General features: G+C 47.5%; 1 protein-coding gene across 1 annotated transcript in view; it reads right to left on the reverse strand.

Moving 5' to 3' along the window:
• Positions 1–20,880, reverse strand: part of MYO5C (myosin VC) — a 98,956-nt gene that overhangs the window by 56,939 nt on the left and 21,137 nt on the right. The window contains exons 8-13 of the mRNA XM_029950728.1: positions 19,700–19,807; positions 13,357–13,463; positions 9,857–10,122; positions 5,611–5,692; positions 3,966–4,106; positions 2,057–2,182 (exon numbers count right to left, since the gene is read on the reverse strand). Of these exons, the coding sequence (XP_029806588.1) occupies positions 2,057–2,182; positions 3,966–4,106; positions 5,611–5,692; positions 9,857–10,122; positions 13,357–13,463; positions 19,700–19,807 (830 nt within the window). The remainder of the gene's footprint in view (positions 1–2,056; positions 2,183–3,965; positions 4,107–5,610; positions 5,693–9,856; positions 10,123–13,356; positions 13,464–19,699; positions 19,808–20,880) is intronic.

Raw genomic sequence — 20,880 nt, forward strand, 5'->3', positions numbered from 1 at the left:
TATATTTTTAAAAAATTGTTAATGTTTGTTTATTTTTGAGAGACAGAGACAGAGCATGAGTGAGGGAGGAGCAGAGAGAGCTATAGAATCCAAAGCAGGCCCTAGGCTCTGGAGCTGTCAGCACAGAGCTGGATGGGGATCCGAACTCAGAACAGTGAGATCATGACCTAAGCTGAAGTTGGATGCTTAACTGACTGAGCCACCCAGGTGCCCCTATTTTTTTAAATGGAAAATAAAAATAAATTTTTTCTCTCTGTATACAAAAATAAAAAGAAAAGAAAAAAAAAACCTGAATAGATGGACCAGTGAACAGAATGAAATTAAGTTCAGTTTCCCCTAGCAGTCAAACTATGAAGAACTTAGTCCATTCCATACACTATACAGGAGAGACTTGTAGTCATCCTCTAGGGCTTGGATGGTGCAGTTGGGAGAGGCTTGGTGTCACGGCTCTGTTCTCCACAAGGTGGAGCTGCTTAGTTTATTGGGGTGGATGGGTGTGGCACACCAGCGCATGTATGGACATGCCCGGGAGAGGTGAAAATGGCATCACCCAGCTTCACAGTCTCTGGCGCTGGAACTGTGACTGACCATGGATCCAAGTACCCCTCCTTTGTCTCTGGCTTCAGTCCACTCCCTGCTTCTACACTTTCTGCATCCAAGCTGTCAGCCTGCCCAATGGCATTTCCCTCCTGAATTATCTCACTGGGGCTGTGTTACCAAACCCCTCATTTCTGAGGGTCCCAAGGCTTCGATCTGCTCCAACTCTTTGGGGGAGAATCTCCCTGGGCAATGGCTGGGTGCTGGCCTGCCCCTGGAAACATTCATGCAATTGCATGGGTGCAGAGGTTCCCAGATTGTGGCCAGGTGCCTGCTTGCCCCAGAAAAGGTTTGTGGGATCGTGCGGCAGCAGAGGTTCAGATATTAGGGCAAAACACAACACACAGTAGTTGCCACGTTTCACCTCACCCTGGCGTGTTTGTTCCAAAACCAGCAAATGTGGCTGCTCTCCAGGGTCCACTGGGACCTTTACCTGTGGGGAAGCTGTACAGCCTCTGCCAAATGCCCTCCTAGCAGGGGAACAGCTTCTCTTCATGCGGTCCTGGAGCCCTGGACCTCACTGCCTGCTCCTGAGGATTCGCCCTTCCCAGCAGAGCAACTCCAGGTATTGACTTGGCTCTACCCTGTTTCTAGAGTCCTAATGGTATTGAAACCCTCTCTTTTTCCTTTCTCCCTTTCTTGTTCAGTCACTTGTGGGTGTTTTCACTCTTTCTCTTTCTCTCTGGCTACTTTTGGGGGAGTGCTTTTCCTGGACTCTTCCCCCCTTTCCTCTGTCCTCGCTCTGCAAAAACAGCTCCCTATACTCCCTCCGCAGCCTCTCTCTCCCCCAGCTGACCTCTGTGAGCTGCGTCCTGCCGAGTCCTATGGCTCAGGTCATGGAAATTGTTGTGTTAATCCTCACATCAATTTTCTAGGTGTACAGAAGAGTTTGGTGCTGATCTAGCTGCATTTCAGGGACGAGGGAAGCCGAGGACTTCCATGCTGCTCTGCCATCTTGGCCCCTCCCCCACAATATCAATTTTGTCTTTTTATTAAAGCAACATTTGTCTCATAAAAAAAGATCTATAAAGAAGAAAGTAAAGACCACCTAGAAAACACAACATCTTCAGCCAACCTATGTTACCACGGTAATAAATTATACCGTAACAATGAAGGAAAAGCTCACAAAAAGATACAGCTCTCATTATAGAAAACAATTATGCTGTCTTGATTTTGACAACGTTATAGAGGAAATAAACTGATAAGAGACTAACGCATTCATAGTAAATCCAAAATCAGAAATGAGGTCCACTAGCACCACATTTATGTTTAAGGCAGGGCCGCTGAAACTCGTATTTTGCAATAAAAACAAATTAAAGATGGTTAAACACACACGTAGGTATCCTCCATCACACACACGCTGTGTGACTGGAATCCGATCAGAAACGTCCCTGGCCCGCCCGTTGCTGCCAGGGAGCAGCCCCAGCACAGACAGCATCGCTCCGGACCCTCACTGTACCTTGTCAGCAAAGTGCTGGATGACAAAGGATGTATTTGACATTCTGGGTTTTTCAAACAAAGAGTTCTTGTTGACGAAATTATTATATAGCTTCTGAAGCCAGTTTTCATCAGTCCCATGTGGTAACTGCAAGACAAAAGGCAAACCAAATAGTAGGTAAGACGACTAGAGACGAAAGGTTAATAGAGGTACAGACAAGCGCTAATTCTGACAAACCAAGATGAGCTGGCACCTCAGAGTGAGCTGCTGAGATTTGCAGCTGCTTTTTATTGTTTTTATTTTTTTTTATGTTTATTTATTTATTTTGGAGAGAGAGAGTGCGTGTAGGGGAGGGGCAGAGAGAGAGAGGCTGACACAGCATTCGAAACAGGCTCCAGGCTCTGAGCTGTCAGCACAGACCCCTACATGGGGCTCAAACTCAGGAACCGTGAGACCATGACCTGAGCCAAAGTCAGACACTTAACCAACTGAGCCACCCAGGTGCCCCTCCTTTTTATTTTTTAAAATTATTTTATTTTTTTACTCATTTACTTTTTTTAAATGCTCATTTATTCACTTTGAGTGAGAGAGAGGGAAGGAGCGGGAACATGAGTGGGGGAGGGGCAGAGAGAGAATCCCAAGCAGACCCCACACTGTCAGCATGGAGCCCAAAGTGGGGCTCGATCCCATGAACCGTGAGATGAACCTGAGATGAAATCAAGAGTCAGACGCTTAACTGACTGAGCCACCCAGGTGCGCCTGTGGTTCCTTTTGATAAAGCAACTCTAGGCATGCATCTGTCCTTGATCTTAACAATTTATAGGGTGCCATTTAAACAGACATACCGATAACCCTGTAGACAAACAAAATGTAATAAACTTGAAGAAAATGGACATATAATGACTCAAGAATGAAGAAATTTATTTTTGCAAATCTGGCAGTATTCTTATTATCTCTTCCCAGAAGTCTAAAGGTTCAGCGGATAAACAGCATGGATTTCATTACATGAGCATGACTTTTATTCTCTAGTCCTCCCCACTTTGCCCAATCTCAGAAAAACAGATTTTCTTTTGTTTTACTGCTTAACTAATAACTACCTCCTCAAACAAAGCTAGTTGCAAAACTTGTTCTTGATACTGGTGATTTGCAAGGTATCAATTATATTCGATCCAAACTCAGTGAAGTTAATACCCCACTGTGCCTAGAAGACTCCTGCATGCTTCTTTGTGACACTGGTCACTTAGGGAACCTCTGTGTAGAGTAGTTACAAATGTTTCCTGGAGGCTACCTTGGTCTATGCACCCTGGCCTCATTAGATCATTCTGGAATGCTTCGCCCTGATGCCAGCCCTTTAATCCTGTGTCGCTGTGGTACCAGCAAGGATAATCCATGAGTAAAACCATGGAATTGACTATTCTGGGGAGAAAATGCCAGTAAATCTTTAACATTACGATTTTTATTTTTTGTAGAAATAAATCTCTGGAAAGGAAACAAAATCTATGTTTCAGCATCACAATACAATCTTTAAACCAAAAAACAAATACTACCCTGGGGATTGTTTAGCTACACCTCCAAATGGGTGACTCACAAGAATGAGGAAATAAAAGAAAACATAATTCTTGTTAGTCATTAACTAGTGGTGTGAGGTCACTTGCCACTTTCCTGTCTATTCTGCATACCCCTAGGAGCTCTAAGGACTCCTCCTTGCCTAACGTGGCCGGAGAGATTGCCCGTGTTACCCAGTGGTGGGCTACACGTGCTGAGGGCGAGGTTCCGCTGGCCCTCTGTGGTCCTGCTACGACCGCTGTCCCAGCATTAATACCCGACCAAATGGGTGACACACCAGGAATTTACACGTACACCAAAAAATTCCATTTTGTAATATTCTCATCTATTACTACTTGGAAGTTGAAAAAAAATTTTAAGTTACCAAGCATTCTTCATCCAGTAGCTCCAAAATGCCCATTTTTGCTTCAATCAAGTCAATAACTGGTTGGTTGTCATAAAAATCTATCAGAGTCCAAGGGATATCTTCCTTCATATACTCTTCTTGTTCAAGTTTAAAGACATGCTGGAAATCCAGAAGTTAATAGAGAAAATAAAACACAACATGAAAGTGTGCTTCCAAAGTCCAGGACAAATTTTCATAGCAGCACTGTCAACAACAGCCAAAACATGGAAAGAGCCTAAATGTCCATCACCTGATGAGTGGATCAAGAGGATGTGGTATATATACAATGGAGTACTACATGGCAATGAGAGGGAATGACATATGGCCATTTGTAGGAAAGTGGATGGACCTCGAGGGTGTCATGCTAAGCGAAATAAGCCAGGCAGAGAAGGACAGATGCCATATTTTTGCACTCATAGGTCTAACAGGAAAACAGGAGAAACCTAATGGAGGACCAGGGGGAGGGGAAGAGGGAAAGAGAGTTGGGGAGAGAGAGAGACACAAAACTTGAGAGACTATTGAATGCTGAAAACGAACTGAGGGTTGAAGGGGGAGGGAAAGGGGGAAGGGAGGTTGTGGTAATGGAGGAGGGCACTTATGGGGAAGAGCACGGGGTGTTGTATGGAAACCAATTTGACAATAAACTGCTTAAAAAAAAAAAAAGTCCAGGACATAAGCATCTGGAAAGTACAGAGAGCTACTGGCTTGCAGTATTTATGGAAGACCTCCAGGAGCAGGCAGCCCTCCCTACCCACCATCACTGCTGTCGAGGTCCTAATGTGAGTCCAGCCATCATGCTCCCGCCTGGTCTGAGTCGAACACCACATGCTGTTGACCCAACACTGAGTGTACTCAGGGTGGTCCTGCAGCCCCTCCCTGCTCACAGCACAGCTGGAATCTAAGACAGAGGCCACCTCTCTGGCCGGTGGGACCAGCCGGCCCGAGAATGCTGGCTGTGGGGCCAGTGTGGGAAGCCAACAACGTGGAGAGCTTTGTCCACTCCTTGTTCGGGCCCTAAGGGTGTCAGGGAGGCTTCCCAGAGGACTGGCTCAGCTCATTCTGGCTGCACGTGGGGTAGGGGGGAGTCAGCGAGGAGAAGAGGCTGAGAAACAAATGACTCTCATACAGGCCAGAGAGAGCACAGTAGTGAGGGGACTCGGGAATGCAAAGAATGGAGGGGTGACTTCAGGTGATCTATGCAGCACATCTACCTGGAATAAACCTTACCTGTAGTTACCAAGTGCTAAACTTCCAGGGAATCCTTGAGAAGGCTAACAAAATACAACTTTGCAAGGGCATGAAGTTCAATAGTATACATGGATTAATTCCAAAGTGAGGAAAAGGAAAGAAAAGAAACATTTACTGAGTATCTAGCAGTATCTAGCAGCACAGAGGGCCTGTGAGCAAGCAAGGCAGGCGATGAGCTAACGAAGCTGAGCGCTGAGCGGCTGGCCAGGGGACTAGAAAAGCAGGAAGCATGGGAAAGTGTGATTTCAAGATATGGCCACGAGGTGGCGCAGTGACCCGGTGCGCGGCTCCTTCAATAACTGGAGATGTGAGGAGAGGCCTTCGGCTCGCATACAGGGCTGAGAACTAATTCCAAGAAGGCAGAAAAGTCACCTACCAGGTTAAACTGCTGCTGCAGCTTCTCATTAGCGTAATTGATGCAAAACTGTTCAAAGCTGTTCACGTCAAAGGTTTCAAAACTGAAATATGGTTTAAGCAAGTTAAAACATTCTTGAAGGGCACACACATTTGTTTATAGCTCATTAGTTTTTGATGAACTTCACAGTTTAATAGTTTGCAATGTTTTCTGCCAATTTTAAATATGCCTCAAGGGGCGCCTGGGTGGCTCAGTTGGTTAAGCGTACGGCTTTGGCTCAGGTCATGATCGCACGTTCGTGTGTTCGACCCCGCGTCAGGCTCTGTGCTGACGGCTCAGAGCCTGGAGCCTGCTTCAGATTCTGTGTCTCCCTCTCTCTCTGCCCCTCCCTGCTCATGCTCTGCCTCTCTCTGTCTCAAAAATAAATAAAACACTAAAAAATATATATATATAATATATGCCTCAAAGCTTCTGGTTTTAATATCCTGGCAGGTTATAAATCATTTTTTCCAGGCTGCCTCCCGAAGGAATCTGGTGTGTACCAGGCACCAACCCTGAGGCAGGCCTTCCAGCAGACTGGTCACAATAGAGTGCATCATTTGAGTCACACAACAGCACTTATCCTCTCTTTACCGATGAGGAAATAGGACTCAGAGAGGTTAAGTAATGTCCCTTATGTGACACAGCGTGAATGCCTGCCTGACTACAAGGCCCATGCTTTCAGGTCAAAGGCGATGCTCTTCCCTGTTTGCCCACTCTTTGCTGCACAGCTGCCCCTCCAAGGCCTGGTGTCATAGTTGTTGGAGGACAAGGTCACTCGATAGCCCACAGCCCAGCAGACCCCATCAGGTCTATTTTTAGACTTTGAATGCTTGTCTCTGGACTTGCAAGCTCAAGACTGGAGAGGAGGCAGGTGGTGAGAGAAACAGGGAGCAGTTGGAGACAGCACCACAGGGAGCTGTGTGGCAGCCCACGACAAGCAGGCTGTCCCACGGGGGCAGCTGCGATTCCGTTCCAACCTTGTGACCATGATTAACGCGGGTCTGAATGCCAGATCGCTTGACTCACAAGAAAAGCTGGAAATCTGGACTCACATGTGAATTCTCTCACCCAGTAAGATGTGGTGCGGTCTGGACAAAACACGGCACCAAATTTTGCCTCCCAGCCAGGTGAGTACTCCTGCCGGGAGGAAGCTGAGCGGTGCAGGTACTAGGGTCAGTGCCCATGACCCCAACCCTCACACCACCCTATGTGCAGGACCAGCGAGGCCCACCGTTACCCCTGAGGGCCAGAGGCCAAAGCAGCAAGTGGTGCCAGGCGCACAATTTGACCCCAGCTCTTAGTGCCTCTAAAGCCTTGGTTCTTAATCACTCTAATTCTGACTGGTTCCTGCCAACTCCAACCACAGGTTCCCAGTTTGGCCCAAGTTAGAATTACTGGGCAGGTTAAGGGCCTAGACTGCACTCTGGTCAGCTCCAGGGTGACCAGAGCAGGCGCAGAGTCCCCACGGCTCTTGCTGATCCCATTCCACGTGCACCCTCAGTGATCCCAAAGATAGGCCACGCTAGGCCAGCACTAGGCCACGGTGAGTCCAAAGGGCCTCGTTACGCTCCGCAGCCCACAGCCAGGGCCAAAAGCAAGGCTTTCCAGAGCAGGAGTGAAATATCATATATCAATGATTAAAATCATTATATACTCCCTCTCCCAAAAATGGGCTCTCAAATCTAAAGTTCAAAAGCCAGGGAAAGATCTAAATCTATGACTTAAAATGCCAAAAGCACATCCTCTATGACAACAGCTCACATTTGAGTCATGCTTATGGTTCCTAAGGTGCCTTCACAATTTCTCCCATTTGATCTTCATAGTAACCCTGCGAGAGAGGCCCCGTCTTACAGATGCAGAAACTGAGGTTTGGAGAGGTCTTGTGACTTTCTCAGGGCCACACAGCTGATATGCTGCAGTGCTCACTCCCAGGGTTCTGCCACTCTCCCCCGGGCCCTTCCTACTCTGGGTCCCAGCACACAGACGCCACGCTGGCTGGCGAACCACAGTCTTCATGTTGTGCTGAGCAGACACCTCAGGGCTCACAGCTTTTCAGTGCTGCTAACTTTTCCTTTGGGGCTGCTGTATTTCCAGGTGGAACGGAGCCCCGTTCTCTCAAAGGCTGCACAGCACACATGAGCAAGGGCCGATCCACACAAGCTTACTGGACAGAGAAAGGCAAGAAAGCATCTGCCCCAGGCAGCAGCACTGTTACTTAGAGAAGAACTTATTCTTTTTTTTTTTTTTAGAGGGTACCATTAATTCATGGATGGCAGCAAGTACGCTACTTTTAAAATTTCTGATGAGGAATTTAATTTTTAAATTTTAATTTAAAGTATACTCTAACAAGTTCTTATAAATTATTTATTTTTGATACAGGGAGAGACAGAGCATGAGAGGGGGAGGGGCAGAGAGAGAAGGAGACACAGAACCGGAAGCAGGCTCCAGGCTCTGAGCTAGCTGTCAGCACAGAGCCTGCTGCAGGGCTCGAACCCACGAACATGAGATCTGACCTGAGCCGAAGCCGGAGGCTTAACCGACTGAGCCACCCAGGCGCCCCTAAAATTTAAGTCCCAAGAGGGCAGGGGCCATCTCCCTATTCCATTCACCAATCACACCCACCACATGCCTGGCACTTAAATGTGTTAGATGAATGGAATAATATATTCTAGAAGGACTATTTACTTTTAACACATTGAAAAACACAGAAAAGAACAGAGACTAATGTAACATTCATTTATTTACACCACAATGAAAGAGACCATTGTTAAATAGGATTATTTCTTTTAAAAAGTCTACTTAGGATGAGTAGCCTGGGTGGCTCCGTCGGTTAAGCCGTTAAGCATCTGACTCTTGATTTTGGCTCAGGTCATGATCTCACTGTTTAGGATACTGAGTGCAGAGTCTGCTTGGGATTCTCTCTCTCCCTCTCTCTGCCTCTTCTGTCCCTCTCTCTATCTCAAACAAAAAATGTTTTAAAAAAATTTTTAAAAGTCTACTTAGATTTTTACCAGCTGCTCAAATCCTCGTTTCAGACCAAGACAAGGTAAATCATTTACTAGACTATCCCAATAATATATCAGTATTTTAGAACCGTTGATATATGCTATTAATTGGGAATCACATGCATTAACTCAGAATCTAAATTAAACAAAGCAACTCTCTCGAGGCATTGTCTCACATTAAACAACTATGGGAAAGCGGATTCTCTGTACCCGGGAAGTTCAACAGCATCATCTTGGCCCATGCGCCTCCTCTCTCCCCCTGCGGGCTGCAGTAGGGGGCCCTAGGCCGGGCTCTCCTCTTTGTATAGGGAAAAGGTTAGACTGCCTCTCCCGGGGGGCGGGGAGCACTCCCCACGCCAGGTGGGACGCTCTGAGACGCCTCATATGGAGTAAGCTGCCCCTTCCCCTGCGGAGAAATCAGGATGGGTCCCGGGAGGGCCGAAGCATTGGGCATTTGAGGCCAGGTGTCGACACACAGGATCCTGAGTTCCAACAACCCTCAGAGCCTCCCCGCTGCCTGTCCTCACTGACTCACACTCTGAGGATTCTGTAAGCATCTCAAGTGTGTGTTTGCCCTGGGATTTAGAAAAGGAGGGCTGGGCAAAGAGACGGAAGGATGCCTTCAGGGCGGTGGGAACTTGGTCCCCAGTAGTATTAGAACAGCTGGAGAAGGGCTGGGGTCCGAGGACAGAAGAGGATTCTGGTGTGAGAGGCTGGCTGGGTCAAAGGTGTGGGCTTCAGTCAGCCTCGGCCCCTGTGACTGTGGGCAAGGTCCAGGACCTCTGGGGCCGTCATTCGGCCCTTTTGAAATGGGAAAGGTGTGTGAGGGCCCCACACCTCAGACGTGAGCAGGAATTTCACACAGCACTGGGCTCTCCCACCACTAGAGCAGCTGCAAACACATTTCTGAGTCTAAGCCTGGGTTGTTTCCTCTCTGCGGAATGAGAAAGTGCAGGGAAACCAAGCCATCCAGCACGGTAGCTAGCATATGGTGAGCTCTTGATGCCGGCCATTATTAATTCCGCATTGATTTAATACGCTCGACATAAAACACACTGTAGCCCAGGGGACCGTACTTAACATCCATACGTGCAAACATAGAGAACACTATCTTTCTGATCACCTGAGACACAAAAAAGAAACCAGAACAGAATGATCTAAAAATAGTGGGCGTTTGACATGTAAATGAGGAAAGACAGGCTCACAGAAGAGAATCTTACCCATAAATGTCCAAAACACCAATAAAAGTGTGCTGCTTGCCTGAAAACTGCAACGCTTGGTTAATTCTGTCCACAATGAAGTCGAACAGATGAGCGTAGATCTTTTTGGCCAGTGCATCCCTGGCGTTGAGAGCCTGGGGCCTGGTCATGGGTTTTACCACCGTCTCGGAGGTTGTAATGATTTTGCGATTGCACAGCCACTGAGCAAATCTGCTACTCTCCAGGCCCAGGAGCTCACAGAACACCTCCAGGTGAGTGTCATCCTCCTTCAAAAACAAGCACAAGCTCCATCAGGGCCATCTGGCCATCCGACCCAGCTCCATCCCACCCGGCAGGGGTTCCTCGGCCTTCCTCTGGGCCTACGTGAGAGGTGAGGATGAGGAGGTGGGAGCATGACCAGGCCTCATGAGACAGGGGCAGGCCTGGGAGGAGGGGCCACAGTGGCATGGGGCCTGCCCATGGCCTTGGCAGTCCTGGGCTGTGTCCCACCTGGATTTTTATTCTGGCCAAAGAATGTCAGGGGTGAATAAAGCCACAGAGGCAATCCTCCCCTTTCCGTGCATGTGGACACAGCCTCAAGGCCCCTCTCTTTCCTTTGCAACATGCCCAGGCCACCTGCCACAGCACGTTTGCTCACCCTGTCCCTCCCTGTGTGCTCAGGGTTTGTGCAGGTGGTCTAGTCCTGAGGTACCTAGATGTCATTGTCCGAGAACCTGGTGGGGCTCCCTTCACAGAGCTGGCTGCCCAGCTGACAGGGCGAATGTGTCAAAATTTTTTCCTGGCCACACAAAGTAAATCTTGCTTCTCTCTCAGCTGGGGCATGAGAGCTGGCCATTCTTCAGCAGACAAGGAAAAGGCTGTTTGTCCTCAACCAGCATGGACAAGGAGTCCTTGTCACCTGGCAAGGAGGTGTGACCCCTGTGACTGAGCACCAGCATTCCCCTCGGGCAGGGGAACTTCTGAGACAGGCTAATCTGCACAGTCATCACAGGCAATCAGAAAACCATGTGGTCACACTTAAAAAGCCTCAGATCATAGTGCAGCAAACCACCTAAAGAGTCCCACTGCCTCCATGGTGTCCACACCCACACCTTCTGACCAACATCCCAGGGACACGAGGCTTGTACTCAGGCACCTGACCTCTTCACTGGGGAGCAGACCGGCAGAGCCATGGTCTTCTTCCTTCTAAAAACTAAACCATTTGAGTCAAAAACCTTCAGCTACAGGTCCTGCCATGGGGGGAAGGAAAGGGGCAGCGATTCTTAAAAAGATGACTTCTTCCTGATTGTGTTTGGCCAATATTCCTCATGCAACTGAATGGTATACATGTTCCAAAGATAGAACCAATCATTGTAGAACTCTCATTTGTATGAAGATCCTACATATTGGGGCACCCGGGTGGCTTAGTCTGTGAAGTGTCTGACTCGGTTGTGAGTTCGAGCCCCACATCGGGCTCTGAGCTGGCAGTGTGGAGCCCGCTTAAGATTCTCTTTCTCCACCCCTCCCCTACTCATGCTGTCTCTGTCTCTCAATAGAAGATTCTACATCTTTTTCAGCGACTTTGTCTCCTCAAATTGATAAACAAAGGGTTTTTAGTCTAGTCGTTTTAACTCCTCCTCCGAAATACTACCTTCATAACAAACTTCATGGGACAGAAGGGCAATTGTCGGGTGGAAATCACACCTTTAGTCTAAGAAGTTTGAAGAGAAGGAGTGCAGAAGCCCATTCCTTGGAGGCACATGAGAAGGCGCAGAGAGAGAGCACCCACCACACACACGAGGCTCCTACCCAGGCCTACGGTCCCCTCTCCAAGAACCTCCCAGTCTCATGTGAACTAACCCGATGAGGGCTGGATGCTGGGGGGATGGAAGGGGTGCTTAGTGTTGAGGAGAGGGAGGAAAATTACTCTCTGGTCAAAGGACAACAGGACTGAAGCACTGAGCCACAAACCACATGCTCTGTCCACTCTGTTTGGTTCTCTTCTGCCCTAAACTGCAGGTACCAGTGAGCTGAGAAATTACCAGTGTACTGTTCCCACAAGTTCTTTGGGGAACATGAAAAGAGACATTGTTAGATCATGAACCGAATGCTTCCTCCCCAAATTCATATGTTGAAGCCCTAATCTCCAGTGTGACAGTATTTGGAGTGGGGCCCCTGGGAGGGGACTGGGTTTAGATGAGGTCATGAGGGTGGGGCCCCATGATGGGATTAGTGTCCTTCTAAGAAGAGGAAGAGACCAGAGATCTCTCTTTCTCTCTCTGGGCTGTGAAGACACAGTGAGCAGGGGGCTGCCTGCAAGCCAGGAAGAGAGCCCTTGTCAGGAGCTCAACCATGCTGGCATCCTGATCTCAGACTTCCAGGACTGTGTGAAAACCACTTCCTGTTGTTGAAGCCGCCTAGCCTGTGTTATTTTGTTATGGTGATGGGGGCTGACAAGATAGATGTATTATACACAAAGCTTTAAAGGTCAGGAAACTTTATATTTCATAGAAATATTTTTCACTATGTGTTATTTTCTTCTTTACGTGGATATTAATGAGCATAACCAAACCCACGCCACTACCAAGGATAATTGTGTTGAAGAGACATACATGTAAACTAACCTTGTGTTTGGTAAATAGAAAAACCTGTCACAAAACCTCTACGCCATACATTTCCAGAGAGAAAACCAGCACCGTTGGTGTTTAATGCAGACAAGTGTTGAGAGGCAGGAGGCATCTTTTTGGCTTAAAATATCCAGTTCCCTCAGGGCCCTGCGTGACCTGCACCCTCTCCTCCCACACATTTTCTGACCCATCTACCACCCCTTCTTTTACTTATTCCTCTTTGGGTATACTGACTTTTTCTTTTTCTTTTTTTGCTATTTTTCAGACACCTCCTGCCTGAGGGCCTCTGCACCTGCTGCTCCCTCTACTTTGAATGTTCTTCCCCTAATACAGGCACAATTCACCATCTCAGCTTCAGGCCTCCGCCCCCTGCAGCCATATCAGCAAGGCTTTCTCTGAATGCTCTACACAAAGAGGCCCGGCCCGCCTGAGCCCCCTTCTCTGCTTCAGTTTCTTTTTTAACAGCCATCACCAGTCGCAAGGCTGTTATATATATTGTAATTATATATTGTCTTCTATAATTATTGTATCTCCTCCCCTCCACTTCCTTCCCCTAGAGCATAAGCCCCATGAAGGGATGCCTGTCTTGTTTTGTTTGCTGCTGTTTCTCCAGAGCCTACAGCAGGGCTTGGCCTGTAGCGGGTACTGGGTAAAAATTTACTGCATAAAGAAAAACACATAGAGAATGCATTTACCCCTTCTCTACTGATGCAAGGGGAAGACACTGTACTCTTTAAAAGCCACCCCTGGAAATCCTTGCTTCCTTGTTCCTGACACCTGGTCTCCCTGGCAGGCCCAATGGGCCTGGTGCTAAGACACAGAAGTAGGGTAACCACGAGACGCTCTGCTGATGACCCTCTGAACACAGGAAGGTGAAGCAAAGCAGCGTCTTACGCTGACTGAGGATCTCTCGTTGCCCACCGCCGTGATCTCCACATTGCCCAGATGGAGGATGGCTGCCAGGATCTTAAACACATCCATCTGAAAGTCTTCCTTGAAACCTGAAAAAAAACTTCCAAATTAGGATTATTGCATTTCTTCTCTTACTTAATACTCGTAAGATAAGCACCTGATTTCTTTCAAGACACTCTAGTGCCATCAGTGCCAAGAGCTGTGACAGGAACGTGAAGAGGCCCCAGAGAGAATCTGGCTCGCTGTTCTTTCCAGTGGGACTTGTAATGACACAGACATGAATTCTGCAGCACACTAGGTTTCCCCTTCTGCCGTGGCTGCCAGAAGTTCAACACAAAAAGTGATATCCAAGTAACCACTTCATGTCAGGTTCCTGATTCAGCTCTCATTTATTCAATGTGATATGCTTCCTTTATTTTTATTGCATTTCTTTTTCTATCTTGGTTCACAAGCTCCTTGAATTCTTCTTGTGGTGGGTCCTGGTTGGATTCCATCTGCCTCTGCGGCTCTGCCCCGGGGGCTAAACCATCTGGGGTCAAGGCAATGGGCTCTCATGCCCTTTGGCCTCTGGCTGGGTGTAACCAGTGACTACCATGGAAGGAGACCAGAGATCAGGAGGAGAGAGGTACTAGATAGGTCACCCCTGTTCCTCTCCCTCCAGAGTTGCCTCAGCTCTGAGTGTTGTCAGTGCTCCAGGCCCGGTGCTGACTTCCCCCAACCCTCCTTTCTGGCTCCAGTGACACCACTGTGCCCAAATGGGAAAGAACAACAAACAGCTCTGCTCCTGACCCTGGGTCCTTGCTGCCCCTTATAGCTCCCTCGGGTCTGTCTATGTCTTTGTAGTTGGTCCCTTCATAGATAAACCTATTTACATGGACCTTGTATTTCCCACTGGGACCCTGACTGCTGTAGGTAGCATATAAATTAGAATATATAACATACTCAGTCACCATGGGTCATCAGCATATTTCCTGGAGTCAAAAATAAACCAAGCCAGCTACTAGGAAGGATTTTGTGTCTAGTGTCCACAAATCACAATGGAGAACCTGACAGTTGTGAGCAGGGCTTTGGTAGGTCAGGACTCCAGGGTGGGAGTGAGGTCAGGGTGGGGGTAGGCACCAGGTGGTGCACCAAGGAGCTTGGAGACACTCCAGGAGGGTGGGGCAGGCTCATTCATGTCGATGGCCATGGTCCCTGGTCTGTATGGGAATGGCCGCTGTCGTGGACAGCTGTGACTCCCCCCACGCCCTCCAAGCAAAAAGCAGCAGGCCCGAAGTGCTGAGTAAGGTGGCCACAGCCACCCTCTGCTTCTCCCTTGAGGACACCTGCATTATTTCAGTAGCAGCTAGGTCATGTTCTTAAATAATTTCAGAACCTAGGGAGTCTTCTCTACCTCAAAGATTAAACAGGGGCACCTGGGTGGCTCAGTTGGTTAAGTGTCTCGCTTCGGCTCGAGTCATGATCTCACAGCTTGTGGGTTCAAGCCCCGCCTTGGGCTCTGTGCTGACAGCTAGTTCAGAGTCTGGAGGCTGTCTTCAGATTCTGTGTCTCCCTCTCTCTCTGACCCTCCCCTGCTTGTGCTGTCTTTCTCTATCTCTCAAAAATAAATAAAAAACATTAAAAAAAACAACAAAGATTAAACAAAACCAAAGTTGCAAAAGATTTAAAACCAAAAATATATGGAAGACTCCAGCTCAACCTAAGTTCAGGCATTGTTGGTGCGTTCTCATTTGGACCTCACACTTCCATCTGAAGGACAGATGCCTGTAACAGAAATAACCCCCCAGGCAACCACCATGAAAAGTAGAGGAGGAAAAGCAACTAAAAACATGCCATCTGGGGATCTCTGTTTTGGCATTCCCACTCATTATGTGATTGATCCATAACTAAGTCACTTCGATATTCCATGTCTTCCAGAACCCACGAAAGTGAACTAACTCCAAAGCAAGGATGTGAAGGAGAGGACTTAAGACCTCAATGAAGTAAATCTCTTTAGTGAGGGAAGGTCATGTGAAAGTGTCGCTGGCCTGATACTTCAGTGAGAAGCACAATAGGCTGGGATCTTGAGCCTGAGGTCCAGGCAAGGTCTGACTCTTTCCAGCGTGTTCCTTCTGAGAGAGACTAAATGGTCGGGCAAGGATAAAAGGGCTAATTAAGTGAGAGTCAGCAGAAGAACAAAGGAAAGGAGCTTTTGGTCAAAGTGCCTCCCCTTCTGCTTTGTCAGGAGACAATTCCATGACCAGGTAAGGGTGTCTCGGGAGCAGAACCAGAAGGGGAAGCCGATGGAAAGATCTCTGTGCCAGACACTGTCTTCAGTACCCTCCAAGTATCATCTCATGCTTACAACAAGTATATTAAGGGAGCACCATCATGATTCCCATTTTATAGAGGGGAAAACTAAGGCAGAGAAGGGTTAGGTCACAATGGGCATGTCATATCTAAGCAGTGTAAGGCTAGCAACCACTGCAGTATGTGAAAAGACCCATGGGGTTCATGAAGCTGTCCTAGCTTCACCCCTTTGTGTCTAAACACGGAGGACCCTGACGACCCCATGCCACGCAAAGAAGTTTGAGCAGACTTCAGAGATCCATGTATGGGATGTGCTGTGAAATGGATTTGCATATTGAACTAGATGACCTCACTGCTAATTTCTCCATACTAGCTTCATAACAAACCACAGCAAAGGACAAATCAACCAAGTACTTATTTAGCTATTACATTTTTTAAAAGGGTGGACTGCCCAAAGGTGCTATAAACCAACATACAATTCAAGTTAGGTGGTCTCCCCTTGAGGAGATCTCCAAGAAAGAGAACACTGTGACACAAACAAGAGAACATGGCCAGTGAGACGAGGCACACACACTGCTAGGAGAAGCACTGTTGTTCAGAACTTTCCGAGGTGATGGAAATATTCTGTACTTGTGCTGTCCAATATGGTAGCTATTAGCCACATGTGCTTAAGAGCACTTGAAACATGCCTAATACAACTGAGAAACTGAATTTTTAAGGTTATTTCATTTCATATTTTTTAGTGTTTGTTTATTTTTGAGAGAGCAAGAGAGAGCGAGTGTGAGTGGGGGAAGGGCAGAGAGAGAAGGAGACAGAATCCAAAGCAGGCTCTAGGCTCTGAGCTGTCAGCACAGACAAGTCTGGACACGGGACTCGAACTCATGAACCATGAGATCATGACCTGAGCTAAAGTTGGATGCTTAATGGGCTGAGCCACCCAGGTGCCCCTGAGGTTATTTCACTTTAATTAAAATGAAAACAGTCCCTTGTGGCTGGTGACTACTGTGTTGGATGGCACAGGTTTAGAGACCATGAAATCAACATGCAGAATGAGATGTTTGGTTGTGGGGGTCACATGATGATGGCAAGCTCAAAGTTACAGTGAGGTCATCGGTTCCATTCCAGTCCACAACAGTAAATGGAGCTCTGCAGTTCGCTCAAACTTCTTTGCCTGGTACGCAGTCATCAGGAAACTTCCTTGTTGAGACACACGGGGGCAGAGCTAAGATAGCTTCATGAAATCCATCCATGAATCTTCACATATTATATGGAAACTCTAAGGAATCCATCAACTATACTCACTCTACCATTTAGGACAAAGGGCAGCAAATGTTTTCTTGCTAGGCTTTGCAGGCTGTACAGCCTACATCACAATTCTGCCACCACAGCATGGAAACAGCCATAGACCATACTTAGATAATGAGCATGTCTATGTTCCAATAAAACTTTATTTACAAAAACAGGCAGCAATCTGCTGACCTCTGGTCTAGGACATTTTTTAGTGATTCATGCAGTGAAGTCATGCTTTCATTAAATATATACTGATCTTTCATACTGATGTAGCATGCCATAGTTCATAAGCCACATTAGACATTATCTCTTAGTCCTCACAGCACCCCCAACAGCTACTGGGGGGGGGCGGTGGCTACTCTCCAAAGATGGCCCCAAATGCCTTATCCTCCCAGTGTTCATGCACTGTGCAGTTCTCTCACCAGGAGTTATGAGTCAGAGCTGGCCCTGTGACTCACATTTAACCACTAGCCCATGGCAGTAGTGACGCTGCATTGCTTCTGAGGCTGGTTCATAAAGTCTTACAGATTCCATCTAAGCCTACTGTAACTGTCTCTGGGACAAACTAGTCACGACATGCGGAGTCCATTTACCCAGAGGCCAGCGTGCTGTGAGGCAGTTCCTGTGGAGAGAGAGAGATGCCCGCCCAGCCCTAGTCCTTCTAACCATTCCAGCTCGTATGGGAAAGAAGCCTTCAGGAGATCGGGCCCCTGCCACCATCCCAGAATATTCCCCAACTGACAAGTATCCAGCTGAGCCCAGTCATCCCAGAATCACAAAATATAAAATAATGCATCATGTTAGGCCACTACAATTTGAGGAAACAGGAACTGATAATTGGAACAACTGAATGAATGTTCTCAGTGCTGCCCCAGTAATGGGAAATGGAGAAACTGATGCCCAGAGAAAATAATTAATCTATGAAAGGCCAAAGACCCATCTTATGACACGTGACAAAAATCAGAGCAAATACATGGCAGTAGATAATTTACTACTAAACTGTGAGGTCTAATGGCCAAGGCACAGGCGGTCAGAGGAGACACTCACTGCGCTAGCATCTTTAAGTCACTGGCGTGGTAGAGCGTAAACAGGTGCAGAGTCCATCACATTCCTGCCTTCTGCCCACCACCCCGGCCACAGGCTGAGAGGGCTCTGGCAGGGGAGGGGAGGACGGCCCCGCCTCCTTCCACCCACCCACGGCACACAGCACGGTGGGCAGCCACGAGGCAGTAGACTGCTTTCTCTACCTCCCCACAAAACTCTGGGGGGCTTTGTCAAGACATGTAGGCCAGCTGTAAGGCTGGGTGGGACAAGGTGAGGTAAGCCTGGTGCCAGGGGCTGACCTGGCATTTGTGCCACCCTGAGAGCCTCCTTCAAGTGTGTGCCCAGGTCACCTCTCCTGCCTCACCCTAGTCCTGGCCCTGTTAGTGTGGATACTCGTGAAAAACATCTAAGTTGTGTGAGGCAGTGGGAAAAAAATGCTGCTGCTGATCTCCGATGATCAGGAAAAGTTTCATGGAGAAGGGGTGATTTTGCTCAAAGGATGGCTAGGGCTTGGACAATAGGGAGCAGGGACGGAGGGCAGGCAGTAATTCTGAGCAGCACTGGCTACGTGCTCGGCCTGCTGTCAGGGCCTTTCACACACGTTTCCTTACCAGTGATTACAGGAGCTCGTAGGGAAGGAATATGGCCACTCTACAGATCAGGAAAGCGCGGCCCCGTTAGAGTCCTGCCAACTGGGTTTCGAGTCATGTTTATTTGACCCCAAAGCCTACTCCGTATCTCTTGTATCATTTTGCTGTGAGGTGGACCATTAGAGAGCTGGGAAGGAGGACAGGGCACGCGGACCAAGATCCCACAGGGGCCCTGCCAGGCGAGGCCGCCTGCCCCCCTCTCGCACACCTTGTTCCCTCTCAATGGAGCACTTTGTAAAAAGACGAAACTCTGACTGTAATTATCTCAAGAAAATGTTTATCAGTACCGAAAGTGTTTATCTTATTATAAAATATTTAAATTGCCCTTCTCCTTCATGCATTTGGAAGGGGCAAAATCAGATGGGAATTTTGCTTAGGAAACCAACCAGTTTTCATTCCCTGTTATCCAAATCTTGCCTATTTTACTGATACATTTAACCTGGAACTCTTTGCCTTTTACATTTAAATGTAGTCAACCGCAATAATGAACACAACCTGGTGAAACAAATATTCTCTGTGAGATATAAAAACAGCCTGTGGTCTCACACTATTTTCTGTAAAATAAACGTTGTAAGACTTCTCCATTCCCCTATGGTAAGATGGGAGAAATGCCCCTGTGTACCTCATAAAGTGCTTGTAAGCTAAACAAGCTAGTACAGGTAATAAAGCGCTTAGGATGGTGCGTGGCACACAGGAAGTGTCATATAAGTGTCTGCTATTTTTATCAGGCCACGCAGGGTCAGCATGGCCCTCAGACCGGATTTACCAGTCTTCTCTGAGGTCAGCCCAGGAGAGCCTGGGGGCAGCCACAGGCCTGTAACCCCTGTTTCTCACAGGCAAGCCAGTGAACCTGAGGGCAAACGAGTTGATTTTGAGATCTTTTAAGGGAAAAGCATAGTCTTGACCGAGTGGACTCCTATATATTCTGACTGGCTCATCTTAAGATTAGAATTTATTAGGACTCTTTAAACACATGCACCCAGGGCATCCCTGCCTTTCCTTTTTTTAAGAAGAGAAAATGGCCACCCCTTGTGCAGGACGCTTCCGCTTACCCAGCAGTGTGAAGGTCTTCCGGGTCTCCACCATGTCTGCTCTGTCATTCACACCCTCAATGACAGTACTGCCTCCCATCCTTGTGTAATTAAATTCCTCTGCACTCCCTGGAATCAAAAGATTGTTAATGTCTGTGACACATACATTTGTACATGTGTGTTTATCAGAAGCAAGACAGGAAGCTCATGCGTAATACGCTCTGATAAAGCGTCCGACACACATGACTCCCTTATTCTTCAGAATTCTGCATCACAGACACAGAAGCTGAGGCTCAGAAAAGTGAAGTGACTTGCTCCAGGCCCCACAGCTGGGGCAGAGCAAGAATTTAAACACAGGCCTGACTATAAAGCTCATGGTTTTTGTTCCCATATCTAGCCATTTTGTACAGCTTTACTGGGGTTTACTGAACACAGAATAAACATTTTGTACACGTTTAAGATGTATAATTTGATGAGTTTTGATATATGTATGCCCTGATGAAATCATCACCACAATCAAGAGGATAACCATATGCACACCTAATATTTGAATAGTAGGTGCCCATGACCCTTCAGAAGGCTCTTCCACATTCACTACTCACATTCCATGACAGGCATAGGGATTATCTTTATGTGAGATCTGAAGAAATTGACTGGACGATTCTATCTACCAACACAGCACAGGCAGCCAAGAGAGGAGAGCTGTGACAGCACAGCAGTCCGGCAGTTTGCGCCAAAGGACAGAGTTCAGCTGTCCCTGCAGTATAATTAGTCAGAGCTATAAATAATAATGAGCTTGAGTCATCAAGGAAGCTCAAATTATGACAGAGGTACTTCGTCTCTGAAGACAGGGAACTACATCCTACCTGTTGGGAAAATGACTACCCAAGGAAGTGCAGATAACGAAAAGCTGAGGGGTTCACAGCACCAAGCCCCAGCGGTCAGGAGGCCTTATTCACGCGTTTTGGCTGCATAACCATGATCACCCGTGAGCTTTGAAAAAAGCCCTGGAGCTGAAGTGTCTCTTCCCCAGGGCCCGCCCACCAGCCATCTCCTTAGTTAGATGCATCAGTTCCCCCCCCCCCACCCAAGCCCAAGGGTCTATTTCTCAGGACAGAATGTTTCTTTAAGTGATATTACTGTAAGAAGAAATCAACCCAGAATTTAATCCCCTACATAAAAGGGACAGATACTTCCATACA

This window comes from Suricata suricatta, chromosome 9, assembly GCF_006229205.1.
Source record: "Suricata suricatta isolate VVHF042 chromosome 9, meerkat_22Aug2017_6uvM2_HiC, whole genome shotgun sequence".
Lineage (NCBI taxonomy): Eukaryota > Metazoa > Chordata > Mammalia > Carnivora > Herpestidae > Suricata > Suricata suricatta.